The sequence below is a fragment of the Ovis aries genome, chromosome 24 (genome assembly GCF_016772045.2).
Source record: "Ovis aries strain OAR_USU_Benz2616 breed Rambouillet chromosome 24, ARS-UI_Ramb_v3.0, whole genome shotgun sequence".
Taxonomy (NCBI): Eukaryota; Metazoa; Chordata; class Mammalia; order Artiodactyla; family Bovidae; genus Ovis; species Ovis aries.
Window position 1 is genome coordinate 1,117,565 of NC_056077.1, and position 11,111 is coordinate 1,128,675.

The 11,111-nt window shown below is 64.3% G+C and overlaps 4 protein-coding genes across 7 annotated transcripts; 1 reads left to right on the forward strand and 3 right to left on the reverse strand.

The window, feature by feature from the left end:
* Positions 1 to 74: 74 nt before the first annotated feature.
* Positions 75 to 1,873, reverse strand: LOC101103616 (uncharacterized). 2 transcript variants are annotated; one of them, XM_042239871.1, is made up of 5 exons: positions 1,580 to 1,873; positions 1,079 to 1,172; positions 787 to 946; positions 462 to 614; positions 75 to 361 (listed from the first exon to the last, which is right to left on the reverse strand). In XM_042239871.1, the coding sequence occupies exons 1-5, from the start codon at positions 1,708 to 1,710 to the stop codon at positions 198 to 200; spliced, it is 702 nt and encodes a 233-aa protein (XP_042095805.1). In that variant the 5' UTR covers positions 1,711 to 1,873; the 3' UTR covers positions 75 to 197. The 2 variants fall into 2 exon arrangements, with proteins under 2 accessions (XP_042095805.1, XP_027817167.1); XM_027961366.2 differs by lacking the exon at positions 1,580 to 1,873 and adding an exon at positions 1,245 to 1,455.
* On the forward strand, positions 1,584 to 3,953 carry STUB1 (STIP1 homology and U-box containing protein 1). The gene is made up of 7 exons (XM_012103927.4): positions 1,584 to 1,867; positions 2,359 to 2,557; positions 2,644 to 2,809; positions 2,997 to 3,084; positions 3,230 to 3,286; positions 3,374 to 3,490; positions 3,567 to 3,953. Exons 1-7 carry the CDS (start codon positions 1,709 to 1,711, stop codon positions 3,690 to 3,692), a joined length of 912 nt encoding a protein of 303 aa, XP_011959317.3. The 5' UTR covers positions 1,584 to 1,708; the 3' UTR covers positions 3,693 to 3,953.
* JMJD8 (jumonji domain containing 8) lies at positions 2,851 to 5,640 on the reverse strand. Of its 3 annotated transcripts, XM_027961928.2 has the most exons (9): positions 5,476 to 5,640; positions 5,291 to 5,389; positions 5,074 to 5,122; positions 4,900 to 4,996; positions 4,742 to 4,810; positions 4,543 to 4,662; positions 4,388 to 4,455; positions 4,170 to 4,304; positions 2,851 to 4,080 (listed from the first exon to the last, which is right to left on the reverse strand). In XM_027961928.2, the coding sequence occupies exons 1-9, from the start codon at positions 5,565 to 5,567 to the stop codon at positions 4,000 to 4,002; spliced, it is 810 nt and encodes a 269-aa protein (XP_027817729.2). In that variant the 5' UTR covers positions 5,568 to 5,640; the 3' UTR covers positions 2,851 to 3,999. The 3 variants fall into 3 exon arrangements, with proteins under 3 accessions (XP_027817729.2, XP_042095803.1, XP_042095804.1); XM_042239869.1 differs by lacking the exon at positions 4,742 to 4,810; XM_042239870.1 differs by lacking the exon at positions 4,543 to 4,662.
* Positions 5,641 to 5,792: 152 nt separating this feature from the next.
* On the reverse strand, positions 5,793 to 11,070 carry WDR24 (WD repeat domain 24). The gene is made up of 8 exons (XM_015103842.4): positions 9,966 to 11,070; positions 8,627 to 8,804; positions 7,812 to 8,484; positions 7,176 to 7,294; positions 6,976 to 7,097; positions 6,776 to 6,880; positions 6,351 to 6,691; positions 5,793 to 6,209 (listed from the first exon to the last, which is right to left on the reverse strand). Exons 1-8 carry the CDS (start codon positions 10,444 to 10,446, stop codon positions 5,856 to 5,858), a joined length of 2,373 nt encoding a protein of 790 aa, XP_014959328.2. The 5' UTR covers positions 10,447 to 11,070; the 3' UTR covers positions 5,793 to 5,855.
* Between the last annotated feature and the right edge of the window lie 41 nt (positions 11,071 to 11,111).

Below are 11,111 nucleotides of genomic sequence, written 5' to 3' on the forward strand. Positions count from 1 at the left end.
TCTGAACCCAGCATGAGGTGTGTCTGTGGGAGCCGGGAGCCCTGGGGAGGGGCTGTGGGTCTCACATTCAGGTGTCAGTTCAGCAGGCATTTATTGAGCTTCAACAGCAGCCAGCTTCCTGGTCGGCCAGCCTCCTGTCCAGAGACTTACGGCCTGAGATCACAGGGCAGGTGAGCAGGCTCTGGCCAGCAGCCAAATCACTCAGCCTGGGTCCTGCGCTTCTTGGCTGGCCTGGTGTCCTCAGCGGGGACCAGGTTGGGACCCAGGTTGGGCAGCAGGTCCGGGCACATCTTCCGCCCTACAGCCCAGGTCCACAGGGCCGTCTCCACGTGGTGTGGGGTCCACAGCCCAGATGCACTGCCTAGAGAAGGGCAGAGAGAGTCTGGGGCTCGGAGATACCGATCTTCCTACGGTCAGAGAGAGCTCTCCGTGACCACCCGGGCCGCCCGTGGTCTCCGCACCTTGGCTCAGGGCTGTTGCACGCTCCTGCACCCGGCTCAGGTAGAGCAGGTAGTGCTTGACAGTGTACTGCAGGGCGGGCAGGCCGGGCACTGCGGCCACTGCCTCCTCAGACATGAAGGCTGCCGCCTCAGGAGCTCCGGCAGCCAGTACCGCTGTGGGCAGTGAATGGACAGCACTCAGCCCCGCCTGGGCCTGGGGCTGCTGTCCCCAGCGACTCTCCTGTATCATGTATCTGGCCGTCGGACCATTTCATGGATAAGGACACTAACAGGCCAGGTTCCGCCAGCGACCCTGCCCGGGGGTGGTCCAGCTTTCCCGACTAACCCGAGGCGGTAGCCGGGCCCACGCCACGGAGGGCGCACAGAGCCATGACCGCTGCGTGCATGTCTGGCAGGAGGCGGAAGGCGGCGGCCGAACGCTGCACCACCAGCTCCGGAGAGTTGGCGGCCACGAGTTGCTGCAGGCGCGGTCGGAAGCGGCCCCTCTGTGGCCAGGTCGGGTCGGGTGTCACGGGTGGCGGCCCTCGCTGGGAGGCCCCTCAAGACTGCCACGAGGGTGAGCCCCCTGGGAAGCCCCACCCACGTGGCTGTGCCGCGCCCCAAGTGGGAAGCCTTACCGCCAGTTTCCACGCCAGCAGCCGCTGCAGCTCGTCTAGTGTCACGTGCTTCTCCGCGCGGGCCCCGATGGCCGCGGGCAGCTCCTCTCGGTACCTGGGGGAAGGCGGCGCTACGGAGTCCGGGCCACGGGGCTCGGCCCGCCCGCCCCTGCCCCCTCCGCCCTACCACCGGTCCAGCGCTTCCAGCCGCCCCTGGGGGCCCGCGCGCGCCCGCAGCACCGCCCCGCGGCACTCCAAGACGGCGGCCCAGCGGCTTGGGTCCTCACAGCTCCAGAGCCCGCCAGCCGCGGCCATCTCCCCGCGCCAGGCGAGGCCTCGGGGGCGGGGCGTCGGAGCGCGGCCGGGCGGGCGTCTGCCCGGGTGACCCAGCGCGTCGCAAACCTTGACGCCGCGTCGCGTTGCCAGAGTCCCCCTCCCTGCCGGCCCCGCCCCCACAGCGCGCCGGGGGCACGCACGGCCCCGCCCACCCGTGCGGCGGTCCGCTCCGCTGGCCCCGCCTACCTGCAGACCGGAAGTTCCGGTGGCGGAGCGCTGGACCGAGCCCGAGCGGATCGCGGGCTCGGGCTGCGGGCGCAGGGCGGGCTGGGCGCGGAGCCTGGGAGCGGAGCCCAGGCGGTGCCGTGCGGCGCCATGAAGGGCAAGGAGGAGAAGGAGGGCGGCGCACGGCTGGGCGCCGGCGGCGGCAGCCCCGAGAAGAGCCCGAGCGCACAGGAGCTCAAGGAGCAGGGCAACCGGCTCTTCGTGGGCCGCAAGTACCCGGAGGCAGCGGCCTGCTACGGCCGCGCCATCGTGAGTGCGCCCGCGCTGCGGGAGGGGCTTGGCGTCCGAGCCAGGGGAGGGGCCGAGCTGCGGCTTCTGCCGCGCGCCCTCTTCAGAACATGTCAGGCCGTGCCCGCCAGACTTTCGGAGGGAGGGGGTGGGTGCTTGGGGTCTGGGGCCAAGGCCGCGCCTTTCCCGAGCCAGTGCGGGCTGCCAGAGAACTGTGCTGGGTGGGAACCGTAGGTGTTCGAGGCCCACTGGGCTGGGGACCAGGCATCCCTGCCCCTTGAGGAGTCAAACGCGATGCTGGGGATTTCCATGAGTCCGGGAAAACTACCTTCACAAGACTCATTGGAGTCCAGAGAGTGGGCTCACGTAGGCTTCACCCTCCCTCAGAACCCAGGGGCTTGGAAGCTGAGAAAATGCTAGTGTCTTGGTTCCAACCGCGGGCCTCAAGTTGGGACGGAGTGGGCAGGCTGAGCTCACTCCCTCATGCTGGCTGGCCCGGCCTTGGTCCCCAGACCCGGAACCCCTTGGTGGCCGTGTATTACACCAACCGGGCACTGTGCTACCTGAAGATGCAGCAGCACGAGCAAGCCCTGGCCGACTGTCGGCGCGCCCTGGAGCTGGACGGGCAGTCTGTGAAGGCACACTTCTTCCTGGGGCAATGCCAGCTGGAGATGGAAAGCTATGATGAGGCTATTGCCAACCTGCAGCGAGGTGGGCTTACAGGCTAGCTGGTTCCAGGGTGCCTGGGACCAGGTGGGTGGACTGGTTGAAGTTTACCCAAATGCTCTATCCCCCAGCCTACAACCTGGCCAAGGAGCAGCGGCTCAACTTTGGGGATGACATCCCCAGTGCTCTGCGCATCGCAAAGAAGAAGCGCTGGAACAGCATCGAGGAGCGACGCATCCACCAGGAAAATGAGTTGCACTCTTACCTCACACGGCTCATTGTGGCTGAGCGTGAGAGGTGGGCTCCCCCTCTTCGAGTCACCACTCTTAGGTTAACTCTGAGGTGTGAACACAAGTGTTTATTGAAGGCCAATTCTGGCACGCAGGAGATGGAGGGAAAGGGGCCTGAATGATCCTAAGTCTGGAGTGGAGTCTGACTGCCCCTGGCCAGACCCATCTCTGAACACCTTTTGGTCAACCCCCAGGGAACTGGAAGAGTGTCAGCGGAACCACGAGGGTGACGAGGACGACAGCCACGTACGGGCCCAGCAGGCCTGCATTGAGGCCAAGCATGTGAGGGTGCCCCAGCCCGAGTGTGGGTCCTGTGTGTGCGTGCGCTGTGATGTGAGGTGCCCTGGCTCCTGCTGGGTCTGTGTCTCGGTGTCTGGGGAGGGGAGAGGGGTGTCAGGCCCACAAGTGGCTGCTTGGTTCTTTGCAGGACAAGTACTTGGCAGACATGGACGAGCTCTTCTCCCAGGTAGACGAGAAGAGAAAGGTGAGCTGCCCGTCTTCTGGGGCCGGTGGGTAGCTAGAGCAGTGTCCCTTCCCAGCCCCTGACCTGATCCAACCCTGTGTGCTGCAGAAGCGAGACATCCCTGACTACCTGTGCGGCAAGATCAGCTTTGAGCTGATGCGGGAGCCCTGCATCACGCCCAGTGGCATCACATACGACCGTAAGGACATCGAGGAGCACCTGCAGGTGAGGGTCTGTGGGCGCTGGCAGCAGGGCCCACGCGCACTGAGCAGCCCCTGACTCTGCCCTGTTGTCACTGCAGCGCGTGGGCCACTTTGACCCTGTGACTCGGAGCCCCCTGACCCAGGAACAGCTCATCCCCAACCTGGCCATGAAAGAGGTCATCGATGCCTTCATCTCTGAGAATGGCTGGGTAGAGGATTACTGAGCAGGGTGGGTGTATGGGCCACCCACCTGCCTTGCCCGGTACCCTAGTTCAGGAGGGCCTTGGGGCAGCAGCCCCTAGTTTTCTGTATATAGTTTGTGTCCCTGGATCCCTACCCTGGTGTCCCCACCCCCACCCCCATCAGTTCTGCTGGGCAACACGCCTCTCATCCTCCTTCTGGGCCGGAAAGGGGGGGTGAGGCTGGGCTGGGCTGAGGCTGCTGCCACCACCTCTGTCCCTGTAATAAAACCTGTGAGTACTGCAGGGATGTGTGCTGGTGTGCGGTGGGCTTGCCAGCCACCCCCTTTGGCTAGCCGAGGAAGGTAGAGATGAAGACGCTGGTGTCGAGGTTGAGTGTGGCATGCCACCATCGGTCCGGGAAATACAGCACCTGGCGAGGGGTTGGGGGGACATGTGGGTTGATGGGTTGGATGGGGGTCCTTGGCCTGGCTCAGCCTGGCCCGTCTGCCAGCCACTGACCTCACCAGCCTGGATAGTGCATTCCAGGGGCCGTGCAGATGGTGTCAGGGCTGGATATGTGTCCTGGAGCCAGGCCAGTGTGGTTTTGTTGGGGTGGAATTCGGGTGTCTTCTCAGGAGGGTACAGGAACCAGCGCTGGGGGTTGGCGGGGAGCAGCAAAGTTATGCTTTGTATTTTGGTCAGTGAACCCAGAGTCTCAGCCTGCACCCTGTGCTGACCTTGCGGCCATAGATCACCTCCGAGAACCCAGGTCCATGCCAGTGGAAGGGCACCCCAGAGCCAGCTCCTGTGAGGCAAGTTAGGAGCACCTGGTTACCAAGCTTAATCCTCCCCCAGCCAGCCCCCAAGTCCCTTCGTCTTGCAGGGCACCCACCTGCAATTCCAAAGCTGTAAGCAGGAGTTGTACCCAGCAGGCTGAACGGAGGTGGAGAGTAGTGCCGAAAGAGGGAGGCCCATTCGGTGAAGTTGTTGTCCCCAAAGAAGTACAGAGTGTCTGCCAGCAGAAAACAGGACACAGGGATCTCCAAGTCACTCCCCCCTACACACACCCAATGGCCACCTGTCTCGCTCACCATTGCCCATGGAGATGGGGTCCTGGGGGTGCAGCATCTGCTCCACATACTTCTCAAAGGGCAGGTCCACTGCAGTTTGAAAGGCGTTGGTCAGGACTAGTTGGTGCTGCCTGCAAGATGCTGGCAAGCAGGCTGGGCTGCGGGGTGGGGCAGCTCACCTTTCTGGTAGGAGTAGGTGTTGGCGGTGCTCAACCGGACCACGCTGTCTCCAAAGGAGGCCAGCAGCCTCTGACGGGTGCACAGGTCCCGGAACCTCTGCGGAGGTAGAGAAAGGACTTCGGGGCGGGGCCCTGCACTGGCGAGTGGTGGTCGAGAGGGGCGTGAATACTCACCGAGTTGTCTGTGAGCCCCTGCAGAATGACAGGTCTGGAAAAGGCGTAGCTAGAAGGAAGGGCAGGGTCACGGCCAGGTCTGACCCGCCCCCACCCTCGGCTCCCGCCCACACGGGCTCAAAGGGGCTCAAGGGGAAGTGCGCGTCCTCGGCGGTGCAGGGGACGGCTCTAGGGACAGGTTTCCGGGAGGTGTGGCCCCACAGGAGGCCGCAAGTACCGCTGCACGAACTCGGCGTAGCTGAGGTCAGCCCGGCGCTCCACGGTGCAGTGCTCCTCCTCCGTCACGGCCGCCGGCGCCCCCGGCCCGGGCCGCCGCCTGCCGACACAGCGGCTCACTTTGTCGGCCGCCCCGCTGCGCTCCCCGCCCCGCTTCACCCCGCCCGGCCGCCCGGCGCCGCTCACCACCCTCCGTCGGCGTCCTCCCCAGAGCTCCGGGCGAGAACCGCCAGCGTCCAGAGCGCGAGCCACAGAAGCGGCTGCGCCTCCAGCGCCATGAGCCTGCCGCCGCGAAGCAAGCCGGGAGTGCCTCGGTGCAGCCACCAACCCGCTTGGGGAGCCGCTTCCTCCGGCCCGGAAGGCGGGGGCGCTTCCGGGGGGCGGGGCGAGACCGCCCCAAGGGATGCTATTGGCTACTGCGCCGCGGAGGCCCCGCCCTCCGCCCGGTAAAATAGGCCGCGCCGGCACCTGACCCTAAGCGACGCGAGCAGGTAACAAGCCGCTCAGAGTGCCTCCCGCGTCCTTTATTTGGTTCACAAGCCAGTCCCCACCAGCCCGGCAGCGGGTCAGGAGTACTCGCACAGGTGGCCGCAGCCAGCGGGGCAGTGGGAGCTGCCCTCCAGCCACTTCATGATGTGCTGCAGGTGGCCGCCGTGGCTGCAGCCCTGGCACCACACGAAGAGCCCCTTGACCACGTGGTGGCAGACGGCGCACATGCTGGCGCAGCGGCGGCAGCGGTCGCACACCCAGCCCCGGCTGCTCATGGGCCGCTTGCAGTGACTGCAGTTAACATGCAGGGTGGTGGAGGCCTGGTTGAGGCAGCTGATGGCGCGACTGGTGCTGAGCTTGACCACTTGATTGGACACGTTCCAGAGGCAGAAGCGCTGCAGCAGGTCGATGTAGGACGTGTACCAGTGCTCCTGGTGGGCAGGGCAGGGAGGGCGGAGTAAGAGCCCGGGCTTCCCTGGGCATAGACACAGGTGCGGGTGTAGGCGGAGCGTGCAGGGGCAGTCCTCAGGGTGATAGCTGCTCCGGGAAGACCCCCAGACCCTGTCACCCACCTGGGTTTGCTCGTCGATGTCCTTGCGCACGCGCTCACCCAGCACAATGAGCACGGACACAGCCATCTGCACGTCACCCTGCTCGGCATAGAAGCGTAGCATGTCACAGACCAGGGCGCTGAAGAAGTCGGGCGGCAGGCGGCTGTCGCACAGCGCGTGTGAGACCGAGATGAGTGAGAAGGAGGAGTCCACAGGCACCAGGGAGGCTGCATCTGCCTCACTGCCGCTCACGTGGGGAGAGTCGGCCTTGTCCTGCAGGTGCTCGGGCCCGGGTGGGGTGTCCACAATCTCGTGGCGCAACGGGAAGGCCTCCTGGGGCAGCACATACTCGGGCTCCTCCGCTGCGACACAGAGGCAGGAAGGGTAGGCAGGCTCTGGCCCCGCCTCCCAGCCCCACCCCACCCCTTCCGCACGCTCCCACTTACAGTGTGCGTGTTCCGGATCCAACAGGTAAAGCTCATCGTCCTCACCTTCCACGTCACCCAGCAGGTAATCAGTGGGCACATCGCTGCCCTCAGTCTCTTCGTTATCTGTCCGGGGGAGGGAGGGAGGGCATTCCAGGACTGCCTCTCACTGGGAGACCCAGTCCCACCCCCATGAAGGCCCTCTGCCGCCCCCACGCTACCTTCGTTTGTTATGAGTGTGGCTGAGGAGTCCAGCAGCACTGTGTCGCTCCGTGCGTCACCCTTGCTGCGGTCCAGCCGAGTCTCACTGCCCAGCCCTGGGGCCATATCCTTCAGGTTGAAACTGGGGGCAGGGAGGGCCGATGGGTGGGTAGGCACCAGCAGTCCCACCCTCTGGGGAGAGCCGCCCCCAGATGTCTACCTGTTCATGAGGGGCAGGCCACAGGAGCTGCCTTTGCCCACACTGTGGTTGAGATTGGTGGTGGACACCAGGCCAGGACTACAGTAGATGATCCGGAGCATGGTCCACGTCTGAGCCACCTAGGGGTGGGCACTAGTCACTCACGGGGGTCCTGGGTCCCTGGAGCCCTGCGCAGGCCCCCCTCTGCCTGGATAGAACCACAAACCCTCAGCTTTCAGTTGCCCCAGGGACCCAATGTCCTGGTCCACCCCAGGTGGGAAGCTGAGGCCCACAGGAAAAACAAACAACCTAGCCTCCATCCTGTAGGGGCAGAGGAAACATGGAAATGGGCCTGAGGTCCCAGGGAGAGGATGAGCAAGGCAATGTGGGCATTCTCTGTAGGGCTGGACATCCTGCAAGTCTAGGAGCAAGGACAAGCCAAGAGAGGCCAAGACCCCACAACACCCAGGCCTGCACCCCAGGAATGGCACTGGCGTCAGGCCCACTCCTGGGGCTCTGGACACTCAGTTACTGGGGCAAGCTGGGGGTGTCCTCAGCCAGAGCTGAACTCTGAGCTCAGGGCAGGGTCCGGCCACAGCTGTCAGCGGAGCTCCAGGCCCTGTACCAAGATCCTGGCCCTCAGTCCACCCCGTGTACCTGGTTGCGGCCAAGCTCTCGAGCCACTTTCGCATTGTGGTCACAGAGCTCAGCCAGTGGCCGGCCGGCCAGGGCATAACGCTCGGCAGTGTCCACGAACCAGCTCATGCTGCCGCTGCCGGGTTCTATCTCAAAGACATTGAGGGCACTGGAGGCGAGGCCCGCAAAGGGCTCGGCAGGGTCCAGCTTGCGCTTGAAGAAGATGGGGTGGCGCCGATCCCCAGCGTAGGGTTTGCGCCCCAACTCGGTGGCCACAAGGCTCTCCTTGGCTGCGAAGGCCAGGTCCCCAAAGAGGCCGTAGCAGAGGCCCTCAGGGTTGGCACGCTCAACAGGCTGGCTGGCGTCACGGAACAGGTGCTGACAGAGAGTGCTGTCCTTGGAGCCGGAGAGCAGGAAGGAGGAGTCATGCGGGTGGCGCCAGGCGATGCCTGTCGTGACGTCCCGGTGCTCCTCAAACATGGCGGCGGGCACAAAGGGCCGGCGCACATCCCACACGTAGACGTTGTGGTCCACCATCATGGAGCACGTGGCGAGGTGGTGGCGGCACTCGGGCCTCCACTTGACTCTGGCCACGGAGGCGATGGTCTGCACGCAGTGCACCTCCTTGGCACGGTGTGTGGCCATGTCCCAGACCTTCACCATCTTGTCACGCCCACCTGTGGCCAGCCAGCCCCTGGGGAAGGCCCACGAAATCCTCAGTGACCTCTTTCGGAGTGGGAGGGCTCCCCATTCTGTCTCACAGGTCTTGAGGCAGTGAGAGAGCCCTTCCACAAGCCCACCCACCCTGGCCCGCTGCCCTGGCCTCCACCCCACACCTGTCCTCGGGGTGCCAGTCGCAGCAGAATACAGGCCCATTGTGGGCTGTGAACATTCGCTCACAGCGGTCGGGCCGCCGAATGTCCCAGAGCTGCACGTTGCCGTTCTCGAAGGTGGACGCGAAGGTGAAGTAGTCCCGGATACTGAACTGGACATCGCGCACACTCTCAGACTGGCCTGTGAGCGGACATTAGTGGAGGGAGAAGGTTGGGGGTGGGGGACAGGGTGGCCCACAGGAGCTCCAGGAGGGAGAGTAAACAACCAATGGGGATTCCTCAGAATGGATGTGGGCTGGTGTTGCATTCCTGCCTGTGGCCGAGACCACAGGCCTGGAGGGTGATGTAGACATTTGCCAAGGCCTGTCCAGAGTGGACAGGGGCGAAGAGAGGCATGGCAAAGCAGATAATAGCCCAGGCAGGTGAGAGGGACACCAGGCATCAGGTGGTTTTTAACAGACTCCTGGACCTTGATTTTCTCTGGATTCTGCATCTGACATCTGCCCTCGTGCAAAGCTGTCACGGCTTCAGGACCAGGTGTCAGAGCACTGTGTGAACAGGAGCCTCGGTGGGCCGAATACAATCCTCTGGAAGCCTCAGGCCCCAGGAGGCAGAGATAAAATGCCCCAGGCTCTGCCCAGGCCCTACACCTTGAGCTGGAGCTGCCAGGTTGGCCAGCCCCCAAGGACTGGAGATCTTGAGGGGACACGTCCAGCCCTGAGGACCACCACACCAGGAGCCTTCGAATGCAGCACCCAGCTTTCCCCTGCACAGGGAGCTCAAGGACTGTCGTAAGAGGCTCCCTGATTATCTGAGGGCTCTGCCCTGGTCTTCATTTGGTCTCATCAAGGTAAAAAATGTGAGCTGGCTCAAGGCGGGGGTGTCAAGATCTGGGGCTGCTGGGAAGGGAACTTGGGGGGTGGGGAACCAGGCAGTGCCCCACTCCCCACTGCTTCCCTGGGCTGAGGACCCTGGAAGCAGACTTCATGCGATGAGGTGGCCTGGAGCTCTGAGGCATGGCGAGAGGAGGCTGAGCTGCCAGGGCAGCCACCCATTTGCCCTCTCCCTGATCCCACACTACCCTCGACTCCTGCTGGCCCTGCAAGTGCATCAGCGCTGTGCCCACACTCCAGGTACCCGTCACACTTCCACCAGGCCCACCTCTGCCCCTTCCCTGCTGACCTCCACCCCCTCCTCCAGTGCCAGCTCAGCTGGCTCCTCCTCCAGGAAGCCCTATGGGAGCACACCTGAGGGCCTCTGACACACAGCGCTTCTCAACCTGCCTAGACAGGTCGGCCACCTGCAGAGGCACACCTGCCTGACCTGCCTCCCAGGGCCTCACCCGAGAAGGTGCTGACAGAGTCCTTCCTGCGCAGGTCAAAGCACTTCATGAAGCCATCCTGGGAGCCACTGAGCAGCACGTGGGCCTCAGTGGGGTGGAAGCAGACTTTGTTCACTGTGCGCTTGTGCTCCGTGAACAGCTGGTCCTGCTTGTTGCGGGACGGCCGGCCCAGGTTCCAGGTGACCACCACGCCATTGGTGGCCGCCGTGGCCAGCAGGTTCTCGTCCATCTGGTGCCAGACAACGTCTGCACAGCTCAGGTTGAGGGAGGGCTTGCGGCCCACGCGCAGGTTCAGCTTCTCCACAAACTGCTCCTCCTCAATGGCATAGATCTTGAAGATGCTGCGGCCTGCTACGACCACCTGGGCCGCGTCACGGCACACACTGATGGCATTGGCCGGAGCATCCAGATGGCAGTGCATGGTGCGGCCAGTCAGCACGCTCCCACCGAGGGCCGTGGTCACACGGGACATCTTCTCCATGGCTGCACGGGTGGCGAGGACAGATCGGTGAAGTGGGCAGACCTGGTCAGCCTGGCGGCAGGGGCGTGTCCTTTCAGACCCTTCACCCTGGGTGGTTCCTCCAAAACTGCTTAGTCCAGGGAAGTCCACCGTTAGTCAATCGGTCTGATAGGCAAGTTCCATCACCCTGGCCGGGCAGTCGGAGGGTGCCATGGCTGCCCTGAGGCTAGCCAGCCCCATGTCTGACTTCTGGGGGAGACCTTACCTGGTCAGCCCCAGGCCAGGCCAATTCTCCAACTCCCTAACTGCCAAATCAGGATGGTCACTGGACCTTCGGGCAGTCAGTCCCGCCAGGGAAGCCAGATGGCTCCCACCGTGCACAGTCGGCCTCTGGAAAGGAGGGGGCAGGAAGACCAGAGGCGCGAGGGTCAGAGGGGCTTCCAGGACCGAGCTGTTTACGGAGCCCGAGGGATGGCTGGCGCGACCGCACAGGAGAGCCTGGCGGCGCAGAGGTTGCGGCGGGAGCGGAGACCGCGGGAACAGAACCGGAGGAACGGAGAAGTCTCTCCTTCCGCGGGCACCTGAGCCATTTCCCGAAACTGCCGGCCCGGGGAGGAACGGCCGCGCCGGAAGAAGCCCGTCTCCGTCCCGCCCCCCGCCGAACGTGGTCCTTTTCTTTCCAGCCC